This window comes from Amia ocellicauda, chromosome 20, assembly GCF_036373705.1.
Source record: "Amia ocellicauda isolate fAmiCal2 chromosome 20, fAmiCal2.hap1, whole genome shotgun sequence".
In the NCBI taxonomy this organism is placed as follows: Eukaryota; Metazoa; Chordata; class Actinopteri; order Amiiformes; family Amiidae; genus Amia; species Amia ocellicauda.
In genome coordinates, this window is record NC_089869.1 from 14,607,098 (window position 1) to 14,633,027 (window position 25,930).

A 25,930-nucleotide genomic window follows, 5' to 3' on the forward strand; every position below is an offset into this window, starting at 1 on the left:
GTGCTGTTATGGCCTTCATGGTCTGTTAAGAAAACGGCAATTGGAATCTGAAGTGAAATAGGCTATATCATTTCTGATGGTAATTACAGCACTGTTTTGAAGACGCTTTTGACAAAATTGTGATATCAACCAGAAATTAAATATTTTTTATCAAAACAAAAGATTCATTGATTCAAATTAAGGGTATGTGACTTATCAACTTACTGTTTAAACGGCAGATGATTCACTAAGAGTACAAGTATTTTTTAAACTACTTATTCAGAGTGCCTTTAGTGACATTCAAGAATGCTTAAAGGCGACCTCCACGGAAAATCCATATTTTTCAGGTTATTCTGTAAGTAGAAACATATTCTGTGCAGTGAGTTTTTCTTATCCAGCTCATTCTATGTACCAGAAATCAGAGATCGAAAAATATGGCATGACTACAAATGTAGTGTGGACATACTCATCTGTTTAGATTGCTTTGCTTTGAATCGATCATGGATATATAAATGAAACAATCTGTGTATTTAATATTTTATTTGAATACAGTAGAGCGTATTAAGTATGAGCTCCAGTAACATCTTGGAGAAATGAAGAAAACATGACGGTTCATGATGGCTCCTAGGTGATCTTGGCAACAGTGGTCCTGTACTTGAAGTGATGCATCATCATGTTGTCATATTAGCACTGCTCATAATATCTCTTAGATGGGATAGACTTTGACTCATTCATTCAGTCTTCTTGAAGCTCAATGCTACCACATGTCTCCGAAGCCCCTGCTCCACATCTGCCAGGCACTTGATATCGAAAATGTTTGCCTTCTCCACAAAACTCTGGAAAAGGTGCAATCCTCCCCCAACACCAAAATAATGTGCCTTAGTCGCTAAGTAGACCAGACCCTCTGGGGACAACAGCTTGTGGAACACGTTGTGCAGGGCCGGGTAGTACGCCGTGTTGTAGATGGTTTCAGAAGTTAAGATGAAATCGTACTGAGGAGGCGGATCGCTGCTCAACACGAGGGGAAGGAAGGACTCCCAGTCTCCAGAGAAGAACCTACACCTGGCCAGCCCGGCCTGCAGTGAGGACTTGGTGGCTCCTTTTGGTGATGAGCTTGTATTCTCCCCTTTCTCATCCTCTTCCTCCTCATCCTCACAGTTCAACACTACGTTGGGTAAAGTCAGCTCTTCAATCACTGTGCTGTTATAGTCCTGGAAGTGAACCTCCTGGGCCCCACTCTTCAGGGCTAAGATACCCAACAATCCTGCCCCACATCCCAGGTCCAGGACTCTCTTGCCAGCGAAAGTCACACCATGGCTCTCCACGTACTCCAGGAGGTCAAAGGTGCATTCCCAAATGCGCAGACCGCCCTCGTAGACTCCGGAGATGAGATCAGAGTGTGAAGCCACAGTCTGGGACAGGATCTTCTCCTTGTCAGGGCGCTCTGATGCGGTCTGCTCCAGCACAGACTCGTTCAGGTAGTGGATGGGGGGCAGAGATCCCAGTGAGAAGGTCTCACAGACAGTGTTTTCCAGCAGGGGTTGGCAGTTCAGGGGGGGGCTGTGCTCCTGTGCCTCTTTCACAGAGTCCTGGGTGGGATTGTCAGGCTGTCTCTGATACAGAACATATATTATTACATTTTGCAGCTTTTTTTGCTTTCCAAATTGTGTTTTTCTGGGAGAGGTTTTTAATGTCACAAAATATTTATATTTACAATTGTTCTGATTAATTGCCACTATGAAAATAAATAAAGCACACTGACTCACTCAGTAAGACTGGGAGAGGATGCTTCTGCCAATACAATGCAAAACTGTTTTTAATTCCGTTTTAACTTGATTGTAAGCTTTGAATAACCTGACTACTAAAATGAAAATAAATCAATTCACTCACTCTCCCCAGTCCACTTGGTGAAATGCAATTTGCTTAGTTCAGTGGCACTGACATGCACATTATAACAAACCTTTTCAGGTGCATTTTTTTATTCCAAGTTACTCGGGTTATTCCTTTAAAATAGAAACACATTACATTTCGTGTTACTCTGAAGGACTCTTAATTGGTGCACCCGAAACGCCTTCATATGTCTTCTGAAGTGCGTGATAGTGCAGTATTTTTACTTACAGGTTTACTTTCCAGATCTTGCAGACTGTGATCGCCTTGAATCATGTCTGTCTCCTCGGGACAATCCCCCGTTTCTAAATGCACGTCGAAATTGAAACTGAATGCCATTATCTTGTAGAAGAAACATGCAACTAAAACCAAAAACAACAAGCTTTAAAGCAAACGTTATTTTTCAGAAGCTCCGCCACATAAACACATGTCCACATGTGGTGTCATGAAGAATCAGTGGACTACATGTCCCATAAACCAGTGCAAATAATGACTTCATCCTGGGTCTAATTATGTTTGTAATATTTAATTAATATAAGTTCCATATAACACTATGAAATAATATATATATGATTTAATATCTCTGCGTTAAATCCAGTTTATATATTGCAGTTTTCCTGATACGTTGTAAACACGGAAATAAAGGCCTTTTCCCATTCAAAACCTCATTTCCCAGAACTCTGCAGTGCACCGCGCTTGCGCAGTGCGCCTGGTACCGCTGGGCACCCAGAGGGCAGTGCTTCACAGTTTCAATTATCTTCAGCCCCGGTTCCAAAAATTAAAACACTTCTTCCGCACCACCATGAGTTGAAAAGCCGTCGACAAGACGATCGGGGTCCCATCGGTGGCAGGTGAGGGCTTTTATTCTCCTCCTGGCCGGTAAGATACAGAGAATAACACAGGCAGGTGGCGTGCGATGTGTTTCATCACAATGATGGAATTGGGGGAAAACGTCAGGGTTTAGGGATTTAGTGTGCTGCATTTTGACAGAGACAATGAAACAAACAATTAGCCAGCCTAGCCTATTTAAAACGACAACACCACCATGTAATGCATAAATAGATATATATGTAATGTCACCGCGTCTGAAACGGCAACGAATACGATGTATTTGAACTGTAAGGTCTGTTGGGGAGAAAAAAAAAAGGCATTAAAATAAAGCCTTAATCTTTCCGTCGCTCATGTGGATTAAAACTGTCTATAGCTATATGGAGACTTCCAGCGCCTCGGAATCTGATGCTGAAATCGGTTTACAGTTTGTGAATGGGAGACCGATTCTTGCAAACGTGTTCAACCCGTTTTCACACCTAATCTGGTGCAGTGGCGGCTCTGTTTGCGCTGTGAAGTTGGCCGGTCTTGCTGTCATTAGTTTCCACCCCGGACAAAACTGCCTGCTTTCCCACCCGGATCCCTCACTCCTCCAGGTAGTAGTCGTGTGCTTCAGAGGAATGCAGACACTCCAGTAATGGCTTTATTGTGGGACACTCCCCACTTCGCTGAAGGACAGGAATTATAACGTGTTTTATGTCATATATACGTAAAGGTCCTCCTGTTTTTAGTCACTTCTGAACATGCATACAAAAATAAACCCACTGGTAGCAGTTATTCCAGTCTTGTGTCTTGACGGTATTATGTTTTCATTGAATTACTGTCTCATCTGGAGGGGAGTATTCCGTTTTTAATTGGTCTAGCAAGGCCTGTCTCTAGTGCTGTGACAAACTGAATAATACAAATGTCTGCAATGAAATAAATGGCAAGCAAAATAATAATACAAATATATAAATAAAGCCATAATCTTCTGCTGGTTCATGAAGATTAAAATTGTGCCTTTATGGCTTTTAAATGGAGGGATTGGGATGAGATCTCTGATAATCCTGAATTTAAGATCAGCGTTAGCAGGGCGGTCTGGGTAAGGTAGGCATATGTCCTGTGCCTGGCATTTGACACAGTGCTGTGCTGCTGTCAGTTCTGCAAACTACCACTTAGCTCAGACACTTGTAAGGTGTAACTGATTGTGTCATAATTGCTTTGAATAACCTGAGATGAATGAAATCTGAAATCCAATAAGCACAACCCTTCCCATATCTTACTCTGAAGCTAAGGCACAATTAATCTCTTTTAAATAAACAGTTTGCATCACTGAATTGTTTTGAATGTGAATATATATTTCTTGGGTAAACTGCTATTGAATAGAAGAGTCCCTGGAGCAATGAAACATACTCTGCAAGACTAGATGCATTTTTCTGAATTTGTTCACACACATTTTTTCCCCCTAAAAAAACTTTTGTCAATGCGTTTCAGCAGTACAATTCTTTCTTCGCTCGCAGGACTACATAGTTGTTTAAGAGGAATGGAAGGAATCCATCAGAGGCTTGTTGCCTGCTTGAAATGTAATCAGCAGTCTGACATCCCACTCAATGACTTAATCACTAACCGGAAAGAGATGCTAGGGTGTTTTACTACTAACTTCAGACACATTTCAGATTGTTCTTGCTTCTCCAGACTGTTTACAACCTTTTAAATCTGTCCCGGGGGGGGGTTGCAGAGTATTCGCTACAAGCACAATGTCTTTAGCATGCTGGTGTCTTGGGCTTAAAGCAGAGAGTTCTGTAATTGTTATTACATTTCCATCGTTGTATCTGATCACATCCACCGAGATCACATTCTTCCTGGACACAATTAACTTTTGAGAGCAAGAGACCTCGCGGCGGTGTTCTGCCTGCATTAATGAGACCCATCATTAAAAATTAAGATGCCACATTTTTGAGAAACCAAGCAAGGATTCTTCTTTCACATGTAACTAATACTCACTCGAAGGAAATTGTTGGTCTCATATATCCACTAATTTCCTTCTCACTTAGTGAACCTAGTGCTCCATTACTTCCAATTCATATCTCCATATCTCCAAGAAAGTCGGGGTGCTGCGTGGCATTGCCAGCGACTCACGGCAGCCGTGTGTGTCAGTGTGTTGCAGGGGGGCATGCGCAGTCGGGCTCGGCTCTACTCCAGCGTCATGCGTCTGTTCCTGCGGTGGTGTCGACTGTGCCCCAAGCGCAGCCGCACAAAGGTGGGGAAGAGAGTGAGGGAGCTATGGAGCTACAGCAGGCTGATGCTGAGGTCCCTGCATTTCAACTCCCTGACCAACTCCGACGTTGTCATGGACTCTCTGTTTGAGCCTATCTACTGGCTGGTGGACCATCTGACTCGCTGGTTTGGAGTGGTAAGTCCGTTGGGTGGTCATTCATTGTGAATACTGGAGTAACTTTGATTTATATTGCGGTCAGCAGCCAGCTGTGAAAATCTGAGCTTGAGTGGCATTCTCTCTCTCTCGCCCCAGGTGTTTGTGTGTCTGGTGATTGTGCTCACCAGCTCCATCCTGCTCATCGCATACCTCTGCCTCCTGCCCCTGATCTTTCGCACCTACTCTCTTGCCTGGATCGTCTGGCACGTCTGCTATGGCCACTGGAACCTGGTGATGATAGTCTTCCATTACTATAAGGCCACCAGGACTTCTCCAGGCTCCCCCCCACAGGTATCAGCTTCCAAGTGTAAGCCAGAAGACAGCACCTTACAGGGACAATTTACATACATAGACATATAAGTTACTGGTAGTATTGCACCATTTGATAATTGAATAGTCCTGATCAGTGTGTGTGTGTGTGTGTGTGTGTGTGTGTGTGTGTGTGTGTGTGTGGATACTTGATTACTTGCAAAGGCTCTCGTTCCTGATATTTGATAACCCAGCCGAAGGGGGATGCAAGTGTTCACGCACCAGCGGAGAGACATGTGGGAGACGTCTTGCAGGCCTTGCAGCCCCTGCCTACCACAGCGAACAGACAAAATGGGAGAAAGTCACTTGTGCCGCTGGTGGAGAAAGACAAGTCAGGCAGGCGTCAGATGAATGGGTCACTGGTCTCGCTGTTAAGAATCACAGATGATGGAAGAAAAGGAGTATTTTTTGTTTGCATTGAAGAGTAAGGAGATTATATAAATGCTGTGTGTCTCTGAAAGGCTCCTCGAATCGGCAGAGTTGAAGGGGGGGGGGGGGTAATGCTGAGATCCCTGATCCAGCAGGATTTGACACATCCTATTGTTTGATGCTTTGACCGCAGATGAAAAGCGATATGCCATCCGTGTCGATCTGTAAGAGGTGCATCATTCCCAAACCAGCCAGAACTCACCACTGCAGCATCTGCAACAGGTAAGGACAGACTCCCAGAGCACCTGGTCCTCACATGTGAATTAAATCAGTGAAATACAGCATGATCAACTATTCATTCTGCCAGCACTCACGGTGAATAGCCAGACTGAAGCTTCACATGTTGTAAGTTTAAATTGTTTCTCTCTTCACAGATGTATACTGAAAATGGATCACCACTGCCGTATCCTTTTCACAGTGTGATTAACCGAGGGATCCTCACCCCTCCAAAAAGGAGTAGGCCTATACCTTGGAAATGGTTCAATTACATTAATGGAGCTTCACAAGAACAGCTGTTATCTTGTTTCGCTCCCTCCTCTAGGATTTAACTCTTTAGTTCTTCAGGATTGTTTTTCAGTTGGCAGTAATTACAATAAGTGTGTTGTTCGTTGCCACTTTTCGTAGTCAAACTGGTTATACAGTTCAAACTGAATTGGCATGTCAGTCCACCATAGTTCCTGTCTCTCCTTAACCCACTTCCCCCTCAGCCTGGCTCAATAACTGTGTGGGTCACTTCAACCATCGGTACTTCTTCTGCTTCTGCCTTTTCTTGACGATGGGCTGTATCTACTGCAGCATCAGCTGCCGCAACATGTTCATAGACGCCTACTATGCTATAGAGGTGAGGCTCTGGCAGGCTGCGTACTCGCGACCCCCCTCTCTTCTCATCCTCTGTTTCAGCTCTTCTCTCAGGCTACATGTACCTGCTTGAATGTTCATTCATTTTTTATTAACAGTTCATCATCTCCCGTGCAGCGCTGCATGGGGGAAACCAAACCTGTCGGGTTTTGAGTGTTATATGTGTTTCAGAGTGCTGAACGAGCAAAGATAGAAAGTGAATCATTTAAAACGCAAAAAATCAGTTTCGGTTATGTGGGGGAAAAGCATGGTCCTTTGTAATTGCAGATTTCAAATATTTAAAATCCTGCAGGAGGTCAGACCAGTCGAGCGGCCGATTGTTTTGTCATGAGGAAATCTGGTTAAGACTGGCCATAACTGTTTTGAGCGTTACACAGTTCACAGCCTTAGAAGATTAAAATGTTTTTACTGTTGGAATACGCACACCTAGTCTTTGTTTAAATGTGTTTCCAGTCCACACTCCTGATCGATGCCCACCCAATAGCCAGAGCTCCTGATCCCATCCTGGAGCCGACCTGTAACGGCCTCCGTTGGCCTGGCAGCTGTGTTCATCCCAGACGTCTTGCTGTGTTGTCGTTGTGAGGTTCCCCATCTCCCGCCCACCCCATCTCGTGCTCTCTCCCCGTGGCTGTATCCAGTGGGCAGAGAGGGGAGATCAGCTCGTGTTAACCCAGGCCCTCTGTGTTTACGTTGTCTCAATAGCGTATGAAGAGCATGGACATCGAGAAGCATGGGGTGGCAGTGACTGAGGTGGGGCTGCTTTACAGCATCCTGCCTATGGGATCCATATCTGGGCAGGTAGTACTGAGACCCTGCACCCCACTGGGCTGTATCTACAGTGGTTATAGATACACAACCATACATTCAACACACCCCCCACTCCCTAACCCTCGCCTTTCTATTGCTGCGCTGTTGGTTTTTAACAAGTGTAAGTTTGAAACGTATAGGAATGGTTTATAACCGTGTGGCCATTTAGTCTGCTTTGATGATGATAAAAAAGCAACATCCATGGCATTTGCTTCATTAATTGCTATGTGTGAATTAACTGAATAATAAATAAAAACAAATGAAACTATGAATTTAGAATATTTGCAGGGGACGGCAGGCATAACAAAAATGGAAGATCCCAAATTCTCATTTTCTGTGTTACGTTATTTCTGTCTAGAAAATAGTGTAAGTTCCTTGCAGAGAGAAGGATTCCTGTAATCACTTTGTCCAGTATTTCTAGTCTAATCTTGTCATCACAGCCCCTTTCTGCAAAGCCTCACACAATACTTTATAGGAGATAAACTGCGTCCTGCTCTGTAAGTGCCAAGATACTGTTCGGCAATGCTTGCTGTTGGCTGTGAAGGTGATTGTGAGTCACAGTCCCTGTCAGGTGAATTAGTTGAGTGTGAGAAATGTATTTTCGTAGTTGTGTGTCTCGTTTGTAACTGTGAGTCACAACATTACTGAGAGTTCAAGCGACGCTTTAAAAAGCATTGTTATTTACGGTCTAAAAATACGATGACCGGCCATCTGCTCACTTTGCCATCTTGGCACAGATCTGGCTCCTCTTGGAACTGTAGTGCTGGCCTCTTCAGAGACTTGAGCACAGGCTTTGTAGGAAGAAATCTATTGATGGGTGCCGGAGATTTCTTTAATCTGTATCAGCAGACGTTTCAGCTCATAATGGAGAAAACCAAAGAGAAACGTGGGCTTCATCTTATCTTTCAGAATAATTCTATGGGCTGGGCAGGACTGTTAAATAATGCATTGTGGGAGCATATTGAGAAGTTTTAGGGTCTTTAAAGAGGCAGAGTAAGCCTCCTTCAAACATCCCATTGTTTAAATATCTGTTTGCTGTCTGTCACTTATTCTAACACCTGTTTTACAGCTTGTCATCGTGTGGAGCTAGTCAATGTCCTCGTGTGTTCTCATCCATGTCTTTCCACGCAGAATGGACTGTGATTGGGGGTCAGGTGCCAAGTAGACGCATTTCTTAATTTTGTTTTCGGTTTTCTTTTCTTGCAAGAGCTACTATCAGACTCCACCGCCTCCCTATACCTTTCGGGAGAGAATGTTCCATAAGAGCATCATTTACCTGTGGGTGCTGACCAGGTGAGCTCTCGGACCCTTCACCAATTCTCCTCATTATACAATCTAAGATCATGAGTGCTATTACTGTGTTTCCAGGCAGTTTTTTCTTGTACTTTACACATTTCCAGAAAAATTTAAGTTCTGGAGATCTTTGATGTTGTTGACTTTCTTCATGCAATGTGTCCTCCCTGCAGCTCGGTGGCGCTAGCTCTTGGAGGCCTGACTTTGTGGCATGCAGTGCTCATCTCTCAGGGGGAGACCAGCATTGAGCGGCACATCAATCGCAAGGAGACTCGCCGCTTGCAAAAAAAGGGCAAGGTGAGAGGATGGGAATATGGGAACATAGAACTAGGGCAGTGAGACAGTTGACTTGACGTTTTGCCACTTGGACTGTGACCTTTAGCTGGCTTGGATTGTTATTGGCTCAGCAAAATACAAGAAGGGAAACCATGTGGAACTCTGAGGGAACTAACTTGTTTATACTTCAATTATCGGCATTAGGGGGAGATATTAATGTCAATTAAAATACTTCTATAGGTGGTAATTTCTAATTGTTCAATAGGTTTTCCGAAACCCATTCAACTACGGCAAATTTAACAACTGGAAGGTGTTCTTCAGGGTGGAGAAGAGGAGGTAAGTGAAATTAAATTCCAGATTTTAGGCTATACACTCACCTAAAGGATTATTAGGAACACCCGTTCAATTTCTCATTAATGCAATTATCTAACCAACCAATCACATGGCAGTTGCTTCAATGCATTTAGGGGTGTGGTCCTGGTCAAGACAATCTCCTGAACTCCAAACTGAATGTCTGAATGGGAAAGAAAGGTGATTTAAGCAATTTTGAGCGTGGCATGGTTGTTGGTGCCAGACGGGCCGGTCTGAGTATTTCACAATCTGCTCAGTTACTGGGATTTTCACGCACAACCATTTCTAGGGTTTACAAAAAATGGTGTGAAAAGGGAAAAACATCCAGTATGCGGCAGTCCTGTGGGCGAAAATGCCTTGTTGATGCTAGAGGTCACAGGAGAATGGGCCGACTGATTCAAGCTGATAGAAGAGCAACTTTGACTGAAATAACCACTCGTTACAACCAAGGTATGCAGCAAAGCATTTGTGAAGCCACAACACGTACAACCTTGAGACGGATGGGCTACAACAGCTGAAGACCCCACCGGGTACCACTCATCTCCACTACAAATAGGAAAAAGAGGCTACAATTTGCACAAGCTCACCAAAATTGGACAGTTGAAGACTGGAAAAATGTTGCCTGGTCTGATGAGTCTCGATTTCTGTTGAGACATTCAGATGGTAGAGTCAGAATTTGGCGTAAACAGAATGAGAACATGGATCCATCATGCCTTGTTACCACTGTGCAGGCTGGTGGTGGTGGTGTAATGGTGTGGGGGATGTTTTCTTGGCACACTTTAGGCCCCTTAGTGCCAATTGGGCATCGTTTAAATGCCACGGCCTACCTGAGCATTGTTTCTGACCATGTCCATCCCTTTATGACCACCATGTACCCATCCTCTGATGGCTACTTCCAGCAGGATAATGCACCATGTCACAAAGGTCGAATCATCTCAAATTGGTTTCTTGAACATGACAATGAGTTCACTGTACTAAACTGGCCCCCACAGTCACCAGATCTCAACCCAATAGAGCATTTTTGGGATGTGGTGGAACGGGAGCTTCGTGCCCTGGATGTGCATCCCACAAATCTCCATCAACTGCAAGATGCTATCCTATCAATATGGGCCAACATTTGTAAAGAATGCTTTCAGCACCTTGTTGAATCAATGCCACGTAGAATTAAGGCAGTTCTGAAGGCGAAAGGGGGTCAAACACAGTATTAGTATGGTGTTCCTAATAATCCTTTAGGTGAGTGTATATGTCCAAAGAAATCCACTTGCTTGTTTTGACTACAAATCATCTGAAGAAGCAGCAGTTATGAGATGAGGTAGCAGTCAACAGTTCCTGCTACTTTCAGGAGGCAGCATTAGCAGGTGGACACTGACAGGCCGTATCTTTTTCCCGCAGTCACTGGCTGACTCGAGTCCTCCTGCCCTCTGGTCACGCTCCCTACGGGGATGGGCTGTCCTGGGATTACACGCCCTACAGGAACAGCTTGATGGCTATCTGAGGTGCAGATGGCAGCACCCCCACCTCCTTCATGGTCCAGGGCCGGGCAGTGAGTAGAGAGCTCGCTGGCGAACAGAAGAGCACTGGGCCCCCCTTACCTCTGCTCCGCCAAGCTACGCCCACTTCGTGTGGACTATTTGTTATGTGTGGTTTAAAAAAAAAAAATGGAGTTGCCTATCCTTTGTATACCTTGAATGATGATTCTTAAGATTGTCTCCTCTGACCCCATGTACTTTATTTTTTTATTTTTATTTTATTGAACCCTTTTGGTGCATTTTCAGTATGGATGTGTCTTTCGAAGTTGACATGGAGTCCTATGCGATGCTGCGCTGTACTGGGTTTCCAGGACCTTAACTGTCAGACTGAACAGACTGGCCACACAAGTACCTACCCTGGCTACAGTAACCCTCAGCGTCTTGCCCCCACACTCCCAGAGGAGATGGGCAGTTGCTATGACAAGCCGGGGGTCCCACTCCGAGCAATAAGAAACTGTGGACTTGGCTGCTGCACTGTCACCCCTGCGACGCCAGGACTGAATGGAGCTGTGCTTCATGAACTGATTGTCTGTGGATATTTGTAACTGTGCATTTGTAACTTAAAATTTAAACACTTTTTTTTAATTCACAAGAGTTCACTTGGATTTATTTCCTGGCCCCAACTCAGATTGCCTGTCCATATTATGGGTACAAAGAGGAGAAACCTTCCTTTGGCTTACTGATCTTGAAGAAATTACAATATGAAATACAGCATGGACAATGCAGACACAATTCTCATTAATTTACAAAAAAAAAACATTTATTGAAAGGTTAAGTTAGAGATATATTCATGTGTATATATATAGTTAACATCCTTGGCTGAGGTTCTACAGTTAAGTGGCCTAGTTAAAGGTTTCTGGTCAGTACTGCACAGACTTCTTACGGGTTGTGTGGCATCAATGACGACAGGAAGAAAGATCATTTTAGAAAATTAAAAAAACATCTTAACCGACTCTCCTATACATTTATTTTAAGTCAGTGGTCTTCAACCCTGGGCCAAGAGAGCAACATGGTCTTGTGGCTTTAACTCCAAACAAGTTCTTAATCACACAATTCGACTGACTGAATTAGTCCAGATTAAATGTTTAGACACTGATTGGAAATGCATATAAAACCTTAAGGATCCGGGCCCTCCAGGACCTGGAATGGAGACCACTGCCCTTAACCTTTAATATACAAATAAGGTTCTGGTGACAAATACAATTTTCATAAACACTTAGTCTTTCTGCAACATGAAACCCGTCCTAAAGATAAGGCATTGAGTTATTTATCATCAATAAAACAAAATATCCATTGTAAATACACTGAACTTTAATTCTTGACACCTTCAATTGTTAACTCTTGCTCAGCAGCCCAAAAGGAGACTGATGAGGGCAAACAAAGCATTAACATACCAGCGTTTCCACTAACGGCAACTGGAGCTCTGTCTGAGTCGCTCACTAATACTGCATCTGTGTCGGCACGCTCAGGGTTAGTTAGGTCAAGTATTTCTCATGTCTCTGCCCTCAAGTGGACTGGGTGGGTTGTTTGTATCGTGGCTTCCCAGCTTTGTTTGCTGAATTCACTGAATGCACATATAGGGCAGAAACAAATGCTTTACAACGCAATTTAAAAGGTTAAAGGCTGTGGTGGTGGCAGACCCTGGTGTTCGAAGTGTAGAGCCTCTCTCGATGGTCTGAGTGGAGCGTGTTGCCCACTTCCCGGGCCTCTCCCAGCAGATTGTCTGTCGGTCTCTGGCAGGGTTGTCTGTCTGTCGGTTCACCTGCCCGGACTGCCCAGCAGGAACCTGCCCACACGGACGACAGACACAGCCGATGGTGAGGTAAAGGCCACACAAGCTCAAATCCATCAAATCCTTGCGTTGCATTGTTGGTCAACCTCTCAACACAGCGGGACTCACCACTCGCCCCGTGCCATCACTGCCTCTCTCCTCACCAGCCTCTTCTTGTCGTCCAGCGGTCCTGCCAGGGCCCTCAGCACCCGCGAGCGGAACGGCAGGACCTGCGGCACAGAAAGCAGCTCAGGCCCAGACTCTCAGACACAGCCGCCCCACAAAAGTTGATGATACTTATTATTCGTCAATATAAATATCAGTGCATAGTATTAGTGCTCCAATCAACACAGTTTAAAGTAAAGGAGACATACCAGGTGGTCCTCAAATCGGGTTAGTGCGTGCAGGCAGCGCAGGGAGTGGATCCGCACGTTCTGCACGAGAGCAAACGGGAATTAGACTGACACTCCTCAGCCAACACTGCATTATACATCACTTCCTGGATGACAGTGTTGGAAACCATGGTTAGAACCTATTAAATACAACAGTCACACATTCACATTAAATAACTGTTACAGTACAGCAGGCTCATCTCTTATTATTTGCAGACAGCATCACATGTGTAATGCATTTTCAATCTCATTCTGCCACTATTGACTTCATTTTCTCACCAGGAACCTCTGGAGAACAAGTCACACTTAAAACCACCTATTTGTCTAGTATGGGTGTGCCTCGTGTGTGTGTGTGTGTGGTTCAGATAGTAGAGGCGGGACGTTACCATGGAGGGGCTTGTGGTGAGGGCCAGAAGGCGGGAGAGCAGGGCGTTCAGCTGCAGGGTGAGGGCGGGCGGCGGCTCCAGCAGGAGGGGGTGCAGGCAGGACAGCGTGGACAGTTGCACCCTCTGGTCTGGGCAGGACAACGCCTCCAGTAGGAGAGGCAGGAGCTGTGGGAGAAGACACACAGTCACATCTCACTCTCAGCCCTCATCTGTGGTCAGGTTGCAAGACTACATTTTCACAATGCATAGGACATGGACACAAAGCTTCGTGACAGTGAGGGCCAGAGGAGCCATCCAAGATGATTTGCCCTCAGATTGTGCTTTAAGTAACAGCCAGACGATTTGCATCAGGTTGGGTGCGTCCAACGAGACGCTCCCAGCCTAGGTCAATACTCCCTTCATCCTGGTGTCCTCCGAGATGTACTCACCGCGGGGAGCTCGCTGAGCTGCACTTGTCTGGGCAGGCTGTTCAACATGTGGGACAGGGCCTTCAGGTAGCTGGACTTCATCTCTGTGGGAGTCAATGAAAATGACAGACAGACAGTCAGCCCAAAACAGAAAAACACCTGTCCACATTAGTATGACAATAGATCATTTAAACTCAAGAACGCTGACACGGACTCCATGGCCTCAGTATCACATCACTTAAACAGCATTTGTTTTCATGTTCATAGTGACAGCAAAAGACACAAACGGCTACAGTTGGGGGAACCACCCATTATGAATAGTTGACTCAGAAAGGCCTTAATAATACAGCTAAATATACACTGCAGCTGCCCTCCTGACGGGAATGAGAAACAGATCAGCACTTCCAATCTGAACTCTCAGTGATGACTATGACAACCTTACTGCTCTCCTGCATGCCAGCCATTTACAGCACTATACGTATTTGTTCATTTTGACCCAGTTTTAGAAGAATATCTAATTCCCACACTGTCAGATTCATGGCAGCAACACTATAGAAGAAAATGACCACCTGTTCCATTAGATGCTGTATTAAATTACAATGTCCTTGGATGCAGTACCTTTGGGTGCCGAGTTGAAGCCCTGCACGATTTTGGGTGCGTTCTCGGTGAAGAACCTCTGGCGGTACATGAGGCGCAGCTGGGCGTGGCAGGCCCGGTTCAGGACATCAGTGGAGTCGCTCATCAGGAGGGAGAAGCCATCCGCGGCCAGCGGGCCAAGCTCCGAGTCCGCCAGCAGGGAGAGCAGCTGGGACAGAGAGAGGGGAGATGGAGCCTGGATGATTTCTGTTCTAAGAGCCTCTACGCTTGTTTAGTTACCACCACACCTAGACTTCAGGTGAACAAAAATGATGATCTGAACCTTTACCTTGTCAGTCAGAGCTGTGGACAGAGGGTGGTATCTGAGCAGAAGAGCTTTGGCTACCTGGAAAAGGGAAGGCACGTGGTTTATAGCACAGCACAGAGACACAGAGAGAGAGAGTGAGTGAGTGTGCGTTGAGCTCAAAATAAGGCTGTCCTACCCAAAGCAGCAGAGTAAAGTTCTGGACACGGAACAGAGAGGAGACACAGTCCAATTCAGAGTCAATCCTCTTGACTGTCCTCTGTACCAGTGAGTCCAGCTCCTCCCCTAGAAACAGGAGACCGTTTCGTGAGACTCTGACGATCTTATCCCTGTGTACCTCAGTGTTATCCATGCATTTATTAAAACAATTCAGTTGGGTCCCTAGACAAACCTGTTGTATTGCATTTGGCTGCCGAATGCCACCAGATTCATTCTGAACACGCTCTGAATTCTGCCTCTTACCTCCAGGCTGTTTATTTACCAGCCCAGCAAAACACTTGGCCGCAGATGTGTAGGAAAAGGAGTGGGTGCTCATACAGCTCAGCTCCTCCAGTTCACTCAGGAGTCGGTCGATCTGTGGAATCGACACCTGGCAGAAGCACGGGATAGTTATTCACAAATCGGTTCCCCTTTAGAACTTATTTTCTGTGATCACTCCACAGCAACTGTATGGAGACTTCATTCTTTCAGTACATGTGTCAATTTCATAAGCCGCTTGGCCTTTGGAGTAAGATTAAACCACTTCTGAAGCTGTCCAGATCAATGGCAAGAGTTTTGAGAGAAAAATAAAATCACAGTAGTACAGTTACATGTTGAAATGAATTCCACAGGCCTTTCAGCACTAAGGACTGGATAATAGCAGCGCTTCAGAACTGAATGTTTATCCTTTTAATAAGGGAGATCAACTTACATTCCTTGGCATTGAACAGACGCAGGCCATTAGGAGGCACACCAACTGAGACTGCAGCCAGCCATCTGACTGCTTCTGCAAGAGAGACAGCGATCACAAACACACTTTACATAAAACAAACTGCCACGCCATGCGTTCATAGGGGACACACCCACTTTGTATAAACAGAATGTGTCTTTGATTGTTACTTGCTAAAGGCTGCAAATATTTGGTTTCAGTAGATTGGCAGAAGGAAAGAAAGACTGACATTCACAAGAGCTATAGTATCGGTATGAATGCCTGCTCTGAGAGTCATGTAATGGCTGTTACATGTGGCAGCTCAATGCCATTTTATTCTGTCACACTGCTGTGTGAGGCCAGCAGTAAGCCATCTTGGGAGCTGTGACTAGGATGCTGGTGTCTGAGACCTGATTAAATAAACTACTATAAATGGCCAGAAGGATCAGCCTCCTGGATTCCAAGGCCAATGAACCCACCTTGAGCAGCTGGACATGCTGGGGGACGTTGTTCCCAGGCAGGAAGGACACATCACCTTCCAGGAAAAGGGAAACAGCCAGAGAGGCCGTGTGGGATGTCAGCCTGTAGGCAGGAAAACCAGGCTTAAGACACTGCCATCATATCAGAAAACCACCTGTTAATCTCAACTGGACAGCAAAGAATGGCAGGACACAGGAAAGGAAGAGGAAATAAAACTAGCTTATACTGATCATGGTCCCTTTCAAAGCAGAAAAAAAACTGATTAACATGTTACGGTGATGGATTCTGTAAGGAGACTACAGAAAGGAAAGATGCTTTGGGGATCTCCCACCTTTGGAAGGGATTTCATCATAAAATGAGTAGTTATTCAATCTGCGACAGGGATCTCCTATTCGACTGCAAGGACAGCATCCAGAACCATAGCTAGACTATGGGGGTCTAGCAACTCACTCCGAGAGCAGGCGGCCACAGGCTGTGCTGACCACAGGGACCATCGCAGACAGAACCTTCTGTTCCGTCAGGGGGCTCCTGGGGACGGATGGGTCTCCACCTACAGAGTCTAAACACAGAAACAACCATAGAATGCTACGTTGAATTCCATGGAAAGAACCACATCATTGGAATGCCTGCAGAATACCGATCAATGTGCATTCTCACTGGGATTCTCGAATCAAATGAGCTGACATCCCTCACATCCTTTTGTGTAGGTCAAGTCTGCTCTTGCAGTCGCCTGTATCAGCAGTGGTAAAGAAGTTACAAACAGGGGCTCCACTCAAAGGTTAAGGACTCTGTTTATATTTAGCGAAGGAGGACAGACAACCACCCACAGTTAGTGATAAGTAGTTAATTATATTACCTAGTGCAGGGCTTGTCAGCTACCACAGCCATTTCAATGTAAGGCTTTATTACAAGCAGTCGAAAGGATTGCAGAGCGAGGTTCAGTTTTCTGGAACAGGGTTTTTCTAGGGTTTTACAAGTTCACACTTACAGCAGTGGACCAGGACACGTGGCTGCAGGAGAGCAACTCTGCTTTTCTGGATGCTCCATGTGATGTCGTTTTTGGAATATCTTTTTACAATATTTTGCATTTTCGGATCAAGATAGCACACACAGATATTCAAATCTCTAGCAGATCATCTCCCGACCAGATCGCTCACCCTGCAGTGCCGCCTCGACCGCCAGGCCCAGCAGGCGAGGGATGACAGTCTGGTGGAAGAAGCGCCCGGTCTCCTCCGTCTCCCAGGCCTGCTCGGTGATCTGCTGCAGACTCCGACACGCAGACACAACCTCCTCCAGGGAGAACGAGCCACTTACTAGAGGAAGACAGAGAATCGCATTAAGGTGTCATGCGCTCAGCTCCACATCCCGCTCAATCCCCTGGTGGCAGGAGGTGCCAGTTACCGGTGTGCGCGCAGCTGAGGACCTGCAGGAGGGTGGGCGCCGTCTCCTGGACCAGGATGGGCTGAGAGGACACGGCCGCCAGAGCCTGCACACAGCGCTGCCGCACAACCTGCCGGAACTCCACACTGGGGGCGCCCTCACTGCCCTCCGACGGCTCTGGAGGAAAAGAGGGGGAACAAGGGAGTTATCCTCATGTGTCTCCCAAAAACATGATGAGGATAAAGGGAACACCCAAAATCATGAAGATGCTAAAGTACTATACATACAATTACATTACATTTACATAATTTTATATACAGATCTTGTTCCATTCTGTCGAAAAACCTATCACTACTGGCTGAACTTTATGGTATGCAATTTTTTTTTCTAGACCAGAACCAACCTATAGTACTTTACTTCCCTCCTACTCAGAGTCCCACACAGTCTCCATCACCCTACCTTTGAAAATCTCCTCTTTCAGCTGTGGGACCATCTTGGATGCGAACGCTGCTGGGTGCAGACTAGCCAGAGAACCCGCTGACTCCATGGCAGCCGAGCTGAGGCGAGAGACAGACTCTGGTTTTTACTCCCATAAAACACTTTACTGGTGTCCTAAAATACTCAAATAGATCAAAAACAATAATGGCTGCTAGATCACTGGAGTCACTGGATTAAAAACAAGCTCTGTGCCTTCAGGAGACCCAGTATTAAGGAGCTATGATGGGGTGATGCAATAGTATAACATCTGTAATCCACACTCTGCCACACTCACCAGGTCTGTGGCTCCTCCTCTCTCAGGATCAACCTGGTTAGGTGATCAGCGGCCAGCTCAATATTGGACTCTGAAAGCAGACCTAGAAAATAGGGACTTGGTGTTTCACATTCATAGTGAAATGCAGTAGATCCAGCGGCAGAATTCTTGATTCAAAAACTCATAACATCATAAAGTTGGAGAGGAATCCAAAAATATGATCCTTAATTTAATTGATCTTGGCTACTGCTAGGTACTTTAGTGCAAGAAGAAAGGTTTGTTGCTCCCTATGGGTATCAGAATTGTGTAATACATTATGGAATAGTTAAAATATGTAACATGTCTGAAGTCAACCCAATGTGAACCTTTCTTGCAGGGCTGAGTGTCTCACCTGGCTGCAGGCCCAGAGCGGTGAGGGTGCGGGTGGCGGTGGCCTGCAGGGCCGGGCTAGGCTCAGTCAGAGCGGAGAACAGTAGGACACAGAGCGGCTCCTGGAACCCAGACAGAACGCTCTCATCTGGAGAGAGAGAGAGAGGGAGGGATAAATAATGACCGACAGACTCCACCTCCACAGAATTACCCAGTGTTGGGAATAAGGGTGATTCACTTTATATTCATTCTCCCATGGCAAATGGCCATAAAGTTTGTTTTATTTTTTATGTGAACTCTTTGTATCATGTTTACTATATTAAGTCCAATGTTTCCTACATTATGTTGTAGATTTACTGTAATAAGTTTATTGCTAATTAGGTAAGAGTATTTGCAAAGAAAATAATAACAGACAAGGTAAAAAAGTAAGTAGTGACGGTGGGGCAGACGTAAATGCCAGGGAGCAGCAGACACATGTTTAACAGTTTTGTGGTATAATCCTCTTACCCCCCTCCTCTGAGAGGCTGCCCTGGGCTGGTTGGATGAACCCGTGTAAGACCTCCAGCAGGGTGCGCCGCTGAGCACTCTGAGAAAACAGGAAATTGAACGGAAATGAGACACTGCGGTCACTGCCCCAGAGGCACTGCATCAAGACACGTTTTAACTGCAGTGCCTCATCCTGGGCTTGGCCTTTATCAGATCAAAATGCAAATTCAGCTATGATTATTACTACATCTTGTTCCTGTACACTTTTGTAGATAGTGACTATTGTTTATCTGATGGCTGTTATATTTTAATCAGCAATGACAATAAAGACATACATTGAAAAACATATAGGCCTATTTCCTGAAATCTGAATAAAATGAGGACATGGAGAATGGGTTTAAGAAGGTACAAGCAGGTCTCAATGGGTGTTGCCAATCCCTTACCTGTGTGTGGCTGTTGTACTGCTCCAGCAGTAAGGGCAGGACAGCGGCTGTAATTGTGTAGCTTGCCCTGTAGGAGGCGCTGGCTGCGGCCTGCAGAAGTTTGGCACTTGGCCAAACCAGCTTCATGTCCGGCTCACACAGGTGGTGTTGACAGTCTATGGGAACAAAACACAGAACATAAGGCATAATGAATGATAAGAAAGCAAAGACCCTAGACAGGTGGTTACAATTAAGGGATTAATACTGGGCTTTGCTCAATTTGTTTAAAGGAGTCCTCTAACCTATGAGATTAGCTGTCTTTGGAAACACAAAATTTCCCTTTTAAAATCGGTCACATCTACTACATACAGCTACACTGACTCCACAGCAAACCTGCATTAATCCGTTTAATCTTGAGCCTGTCCCACATACACTGGCGGAAACCACAGCACACAATCCCTCTCAAAATAAACCACCCACAGCCCACAGAGCGACAGTTCTGGCTTTTGAGGGGTACCTTTGAGGATTAAATTGAGGAAGCTGTGTAGGGAGTCCTCCGAGTCCGAATCGAGGATGGAGCGCGAGAGGCAGGCGGTGAGGCTGCGCAGGGCAGCGAGGCCGGCTGCCTCCACCTTCTCACTGGCCGTCTGGAAGACCTGTACAGGAGAGAGGCAGCCACGATGCCATCGAGTCATTAAGGCCATCACACAGGCAGACTGCAGACAAGAACTCCCCTGGAACACACCAGAACATTCCAGCATCCACAAGACAGTAGCGTCTGCAAAAAACTTACAGTGTACCAGTATGACCCTCAACTTCAATGACCAATACAACAACAACAACATAGAGAATTGTGTACTGTGAGGTTCGAGTGCGTTTCAAGGTCTTATTCATAAGACAAGGAGACAACAATACAGATATAAAAATGTGATACAAAATGACAACAAGCAAGACCTGCTCCTGAGCTCTGAGGCTATGACCTCTGGCTTGTTTAACTTGCAGTTTGTCCTCCTCTCTCATGTCAGCTGCCAGAAGGCCTACCTCTCTGCGGAGTGATGCCCAAAGACCCGGCAAGAACTCCTTCAGCTCCTTGTGTCCGTAGACGGAGGCGCAGGCCGTCTGAAACACAGCACACACACTTGGTGGATACGTGCAAAACAAATGAAAAGCACAAAAATCGATCTCCATTCGTCATCATAGATCCGCACACCCGCATACATGCAAGTTTTTGTTTGAGAGAGAGAAAAGTACCAAATTACCTCATTAAAATAAAAACTAGAAGCTTTTATGTAAATATCATAGAACACACTGAAGCTAGTTATTAACCACAATAAAGCCCCACAGCCTAACAATAGCAGTGAAATACCGAATAATACAAATGTATACAACTGTATCATTCACCATTACCTTTTAATAATAAGGTGGGATAAACTATATAAAAGTATTTACTAACACCCCTGCTTAGTTCCAAAAGCCAATCCCATCCCAGGGCCCCAAGAAAAGAGAAGACGTACAGATGTACAGACAGACAGACAACTTACCAGGGTCTGCAGGGAGTCCAGCTTGGCGCCCTGTACATCGGAGTCCAGCTTCTCAATGAGCAGAGGCAGCAGGAACTGGCAACACAGGGTAATCAATCTCACTCACACACACACACAGTATGGCAGTTTTCCTGACTCTGCAATATTACCATACAATCATTTGTACTTCCAGCACTCAGTCAGGGATTTTTCGTCTTGCTGACGGGTTATAGCTAATGCAGATTATTAAAAGCATTTCTGAGGAAAAATCCATATTTTGCTCATAGCCCTGTGAGGTGTATGGTGACACTTGCTTAGGTTTGAACTTCATAAACGAACGCCACATATCCCACCCCTTCCCCACTGCCCTGTACCTCTGCGAAGCGTGGAGTGCCTGATAGCACCGCCCTCAGTCCCAAGATCAGCTCCTCCTGGGTGATCCCATGGGGGTCGTTTGATGGCTAGAAAAAAAAAAAAAAAATAGATAAGAAAGAGTGCATTTAATGATGAAAGGTCTTATACATGGCAATGCAGTCCAACATGAGGGAGCACAATTCAGTCAGACTGCTGCCCTGACAGCCCCCAGATGAACAGAAGTAGAGAAGTATTTCACTTGATGAGAAAAGACCCTTACTGGAGTGAAGTCAATTGGGAAATAGCAGGATGTCACTTCAAATAGCTCCTCTGTAAAGTTTCCTGTAAAACATCCCAAAAGTCCACGTTATCAAACATTTCAATTGCAGTTAACAGATTTACATCAACAAAAACAAACCAGCCATTTCCACAAACAGGAAATTCAGTTTAAAACAATTCAAAAAAATGTAAGCAACACGTGCACTTTTTGTAATACTTTTTAAACTGTTGCACTTCTCCGTAATTTTAATTTATTTCTGTATACCCATCATATTGTTGATGAGGTATGATCTAAGAAAAAAAAAAGTAATTTCATGAACGGCCTGGTGTAGCTAAGCTGTGACACTGTCCCCGTCTTACCCAGCTCATAACCCCGCCATACAATGTTCTGGGCAATCTGGAAGGCCAATAAGAGGTTGCGAGGATCCTTTTCACCATCAATGGCTTGGACAAAACCAAAGACAAAGTCTGCTCCCAAACCCTTCAGCTCTGGACCAAAGACAAATGAAGATCAAAACATCAAAGACGGTGTATTGAATACCCTGTTTCTGAGATAAAACCACAATTAGACTTTAGTTTTGCTCTCTCGAATGACAACTTATGTATTTAACTGGATATGTAAGGACAGAGGTTATGTTATTTGACCCTGACAAGCACAAGAAGGACATGAGATGTTTCTTCAACATCAAACAAGGCTGAACAGACCTCCAAATCATTCTGATCGATATCAATACGATAACACCTTTACTGCCCATACCCTCTTGTATCCCCTAAAACCACTCCCCAATTTCCTCACCCTCCTCCCGCAACTCCATCAAGTTCAGGAGAATGTTGTAGACACAGGAGCGCTCCATCTGCATCAGAGACTGGGGGAGAAATACAGGTCAAATGAAGCCAGGTCTAAAGACAGATAAACATCATCTTCCCACACACAAGAAAAATTTGCCTCGTTGATCAACCTCTAAGACCAGATCCAAGCACAAAACAAAGCTCAAGATTAGCTAGTAAACCCTACAGAATAAGATAAATAGTGTGCCTCTTCATAAACAGAAACACAACATGAAGCTGAAAGGCAGAGTTGCTCTTGTTGAAGACCACTATAGAGGAGAAATCACCTGCACATGGATGTCCTGGAACAGAGACTTCAGGATGGAGACAGCAAGGCCAGGGGGCAGCCTGGAACATTGAGTCTGGAATATCAAGAGTCCAGGGGGAACAGGGAAATTACGGGCTGGCAGCATCAGATCATCCCAGGGTTATAATTTGCAGAACCAAGTAATTACGCCATTTTGGTCAAATGAGCCACAAGCCAGTCTGAGTTCATGATATGACACATTTAAAGACCTCTCCAACTTAAGGAGGGAGAAATCCATTGATGGCTGATTCACCTCAATCTCAGAGACTAAAGAACTCATCGGGCTGAGCAAAGACACAATAGCCCAGTAGCAAATCCCTCCATCCATAAGTGACACCAGATCCCGATTTGACATTAATTTCCATTCTCAGACAGCCACATCAGCAGCAGTTAAACACTGAACTGGAATTTGTAATGGGCAACAATATATCAAAACCTTCACTTGGCCGTACATAAACAGAAACTAAAATAATCATTCCTGTACACATGTAAATCTGCCACCTGATTCATCTGTTTTTATGTTGTTTTGCATTGGAGGAAACAGACAAACAGTGAGGAGAACAATCACTTCTTTATACAGCTCATGACGGAAATGTCATTTTCAGCACGTTAATTCAACCTTTTCTGATATAGTCTGTATACAGTTATCCCCAATTTTTGTTTTTGTTTTGTTTAATTGGCGAGCATACTTAATTAAATTGATATCACACAGGGATTATATAGAAAAATATATAAATACACAAGAACTGCATGCAAAGTTAAGTTGAAAAACAACTTGGTGAAAGTGTCCAGTATAGGTTAAATATACCATTAAAACTACATACATACCAGAGCCTTAATCCCTTGCAGAACATTTGGCGTTATGACATAATGATCTTTCAGTCGGTTTTCATAAAAAGCCGTCAGGACTTCAACTGCAAAACACAGGGGGGTCATGGGAAATGTAAGAGCGATCACAACAATGGGATGTGCAATTAAGAAAACAGATTAGGTAAATTTTCCGAAACTATACAAATCAGTTCTAGAAATCCCACACCTATAATAGGCTTGCTTTGTTTTTGAATACCTTTCTATGGACGCAAAGGTCATATTGCTTGCTGCCAAACCAGCAGGCCGCCTAATATCAACAGTGATGTCACCTTACCCTCCTTCTCTGATAGGCTGCTGAAGCACTCCTGGAGCACATGGGAGAGTAACTGGACCCCACGACTGCGAGTCCGTGGCTCAGAGCTGGTTAAGCATAACCTGTAAAATATACACACATTTGTATACTGTACTCCTGAGTATTAGCAGGTTTTTTTTTTTTTTTTTTTTAATCAATAAGTATCCCTTACAAACATGACGCATCTACACATGACAATGAAGGCAATGGTTGACATACACACACACACACATATATACATATATAAATCATGTATTTTCATATTAACAATGTCCTGTCCAATGTATGTCAAGGAATAAATTAAATATTACTTTACCCCAATGCTTCAACCAACTCTAATATAGAAAACAGTCCAGTCTTCACCCCTTAAGAACAAAAAAAGGAAGAATAAAACTTGTAAAGCTGTACATTCAAAACAAGCTTGTATTGTTTACAGGCATTATACACAGCTCATTCTGAAATTGTTAAGGTTTAAAATAATCCAAAGGCATAAGGGTTCTTGGACATAAATCACATGTTTTTTTACTATCAAGTGTCAGTGTTCTTTAAAATTAGTTTTTGAAGAGAAGATACAGGCCAACGCTGTACATGATTACAAGAAAACCATGCAGAGTTTGGTATTCAGTGTAAAACCCTGGGTAAGGGTGTCTGCTATGAAATAAATAATAACGATTATGATTATAATAACAATGATAAATACAACCAAAAAATTATCTCTGGTATGTGGCCATTGTAATACATATGGACCGAGCAATCTCTGAAGAGTCTACCTTGACCTTCCTTTCATAACAAGTTAGTCAAGGCTTGACTGGGAACAAATTATTGACATAACCAGTTCAGAGTACACCTTACTAAGACCTAAGTGCTTGTGTAATATTTCCAAGTGAGTATTTTAGGCCATTTTGTACAATACTTAATAAAATAAATCCATTGACAAGTTTTAAAAATAAGAATAATGTGTAGTAGTGGTTACTGCTCTGGACTCCTGTGTGGAGGGTCATGGGTGCAATAGCAGGTGGGGGGCTGTTGTACCCTTGAGCAAGGTACTTTACCTAAAACTGCTCCAGTGAAACCGATCTGTATAAATGGGTAATTGTATGTATACAATAATGTGATATACTGTACCAATTGTGGGTCGCCCTGGATAGAAAATAAATAATATTCATGGTTGGAAGAACCCACACCCAGATTGCAACAGGTGATCATTACATAACTAGTAAAGTAGGCAGCTTAGGTGAGACTTTTTCCAGAGACAGAATCCCAAATTATCCTCAAACAGCGAACAGCAGTTTGGAATATCACATGATTTCCCATTCTCGGTAAATTCTAGAACTGTGCATGTTCATGTTCATGCACAAAACTATCATTGACATTGCATCCTAATGTCTGCATCAATATCGATGACTTTCATGTGGGGGTAAGAAATCATTTAAGGATAATTTATGTTAGACCTGAGTTTTTAAATTTGACTTGCAGTTATTTTGTTAAACTTGTATCAGCCATCAGTGCGTGTTCCCAATAAAAAAAAAAGGATCTGCCCTACACGCCGTGTAAGCATCCTACGCGCTAATCAGCAGATGCCCTGGTTCACTCGTCCTAGCGGTAAAAACCTGCGCAATACTAGCCCAGACCGAGAACGGGGACATCGGTTACCTGTTGCCGTATCAGCAGCCTTGCTATCCTGCTGTCCTGTCACAAATTCTTCCACCAAACCCATCAACACAGCACCACTCGCAGCCATCGTGCGCAGCCTTGGCTCAAACTGCACTGCGCATGCCCGGGACGCTGAAGCTTTCACTGGAGAAAAGAAAGATTGCCTGGTGAAAACACCCCTGTCACATGACCCGCACGATTGCCCCTACAGGACTT

General features: G+C 44.5%; 3 protein-coding genes across 6 annotated transcripts; 1 reads left to right on the forward strand and 2 right to left on the reverse strand.

Annotated features, from left to right (window-relative positions):
- Positions 1–504: 504 nt before the first annotated feature.
- Positions 505–2,395, reverse strand: mettl18 (methyltransferase 18, RPL3 N3-histidine). Its single transcript, XM_066693157.1, has 2 exons — positions 2,098–2,395; positions 505–1,592 (listed from the first exon to the last, which is right to left on the reverse strand). The coding sequence occupies exons 1-2, from the start codon at positions 2,203–2,205 to the stop codon at positions 711–713; spliced, it is 990 nt and encodes a 329-aa protein (XP_066549254.1). The 5' UTR covers positions 2,206–2,395; the 3' UTR covers positions 505–710.
- A 157-nt stretch (positions 2,396–2,552) lies between these two features.
- Positions 2,553–11,551, forward strand: LOC136716320 (palmitoyltransferase ZDHHC16B). Of its 3 annotated transcripts, none has more exons than XM_066693930.1 (11): positions 2,553–2,717; positions 4,831–5,086; positions 5,204–5,398; positions 5,979–6,067; positions 6,220–6,248; positions 6,553–6,686; positions 7,406–7,501; positions 8,718–8,803; positions 8,977–9,100; positions 9,345–9,415; positions 10,823–11,551. In XM_066693930.1, the coding sequence occupies exons 2-11, from the start codon at positions 4,847–4,849 to the stop codon at positions 10,923–10,925; spliced, it is 1,167 nt and encodes a 388-aa protein (XP_066550027.1). In that variant the 5' UTR covers positions 2,553–2,717; positions 4,831–4,846; the 3' UTR covers positions 10,926–11,551. The 3 variants fall into 3 exon arrangements, with proteins under 3 accessions (XP_066550027.1, XP_066550029.1, XP_066550028.1); XM_066693931.1 differs by having other exon boundaries at positions 2,580–2,745; XM_066693932.1 differs by lacking the exon at positions 7,406–7,501.
- Positions 11,552–11,697: 146 nt separating this feature from the next.
- On the reverse strand, positions 11,698–25,845 carry mms19 (MMS19 homolog, cytosolic iron-sulfur assembly component). 2 transcript variants are annotated; one of them, XM_066693929.1, is made up of 31 exons: positions 25,715–25,845; positions 24,378–24,426; positions 24,044–24,144; positions 23,728–23,813; positions 22,880–22,954; positions 22,561–22,630; positions 22,125–22,253; positions 21,766–21,827; positions 21,506–21,592; positions 21,153–21,227; positions 20,653–20,730; positions 20,129–20,267; positions 19,633–19,787; positions 19,211–19,289; positions 18,726–18,851; positions 18,356–18,437; positions 18,043–18,140; positions 17,605–17,760; positions 17,361–17,516; positions 16,654–16,762; positions 16,203–16,305; positions 15,727–15,798; positions 15,279–15,405; positions 14,995–15,101; positions 14,841–14,897; positions 14,534–14,720; positions 13,937–14,019; positions 13,509–13,673; positions 13,105–13,164; positions 12,860–12,960; positions 11,698–12,745 (listed from the first exon to the last, which is right to left on the reverse strand). In XM_066693929.1, the coding sequence occupies exons 1-31, from the start codon at positions 25,800–25,802 to the stop codon at positions 12,718–12,720; spliced, it is 3,090 nt and encodes a 1,029-aa protein (XP_066550026.1). In that variant the 5' UTR covers positions 25,803–25,845; the 3' UTR covers positions 11,698–12,717. The 2 variants fall into 2 exon arrangements, with proteins under 2 accessions (XP_066550026.1, XP_066550025.1); XM_066693928.1 differs by having other exon boundaries at positions 15,727–15,801.
- Positions 25,846–25,930: the final 85 nt, after the last annotated feature.

What these genes read in the sequence shown, in the direction of transcription:
- LOC136716320 (XM_066693930.1), top strand. Translation starts at nt 4,847, where the DNA reads ATGCGCAGTCGGGCTCGGCTCTACTCCAGCGTCATGCGTCTGTTCCTG. An exon ending in CTCCAGGCTCCCCCCCACAG is followed by an intron (nt 5,399 to 5,978) that starts GTATCAGCTTCC and finishes CTTTGACCGCAG; the next exon opens with ATGAAAAGCGATATGCCATC. An exon ending in CACTGCAGCATCTGCAACAG is followed by an intron (nt 6,068 to 6,219) that starts GTAAGGACAGAC and finishes CTCTCTTCACAG; the next exon opens with ATGTATACTGAAAATGGATC.
- mms19 (XM_066693928.1), bottom strand. Translation starts at nt 25,802, where the DNA reads ATGGCTGCGAGTGGTGCTGTGTTGATGGGTTTGGTGGAAGAATTTGTG. An exon ending in TGCAAGGGATTAAGGCTCTG is followed by an intron (nt 22,955 to 23,727) that starts GTATGTATGTAG and finishes TTGATATTCCAG; the next exon opens with ACTCAATGTTCCAGGCTGCC. An exon ending in CCCGATTTGAGGACCACCTG is followed by an intron (nt 12,961 to 13,104) that starts GTATGTCTCCTT and finishes TCTGTGCCGCAG; the next exon opens with GTCCTGCCGTTCCGCTCGCG.
- mettl18 (XM_066693157.1), bottom strand. Translation starts at nt 2,205, where the DNA reads ATGGCATTCAGTTTCAATTTCGACGTGCATTTAGAAACGGGGGATTGT. An exon ending in AAGATCTGGAAAGTAAACCT is followed by an intron (nt 1,593 to 2,097) that starts GTAAGTAAAAAT and finishes GTTCTGTATCAG; the next exon opens with AGACAGCCTGACAATCCCAC.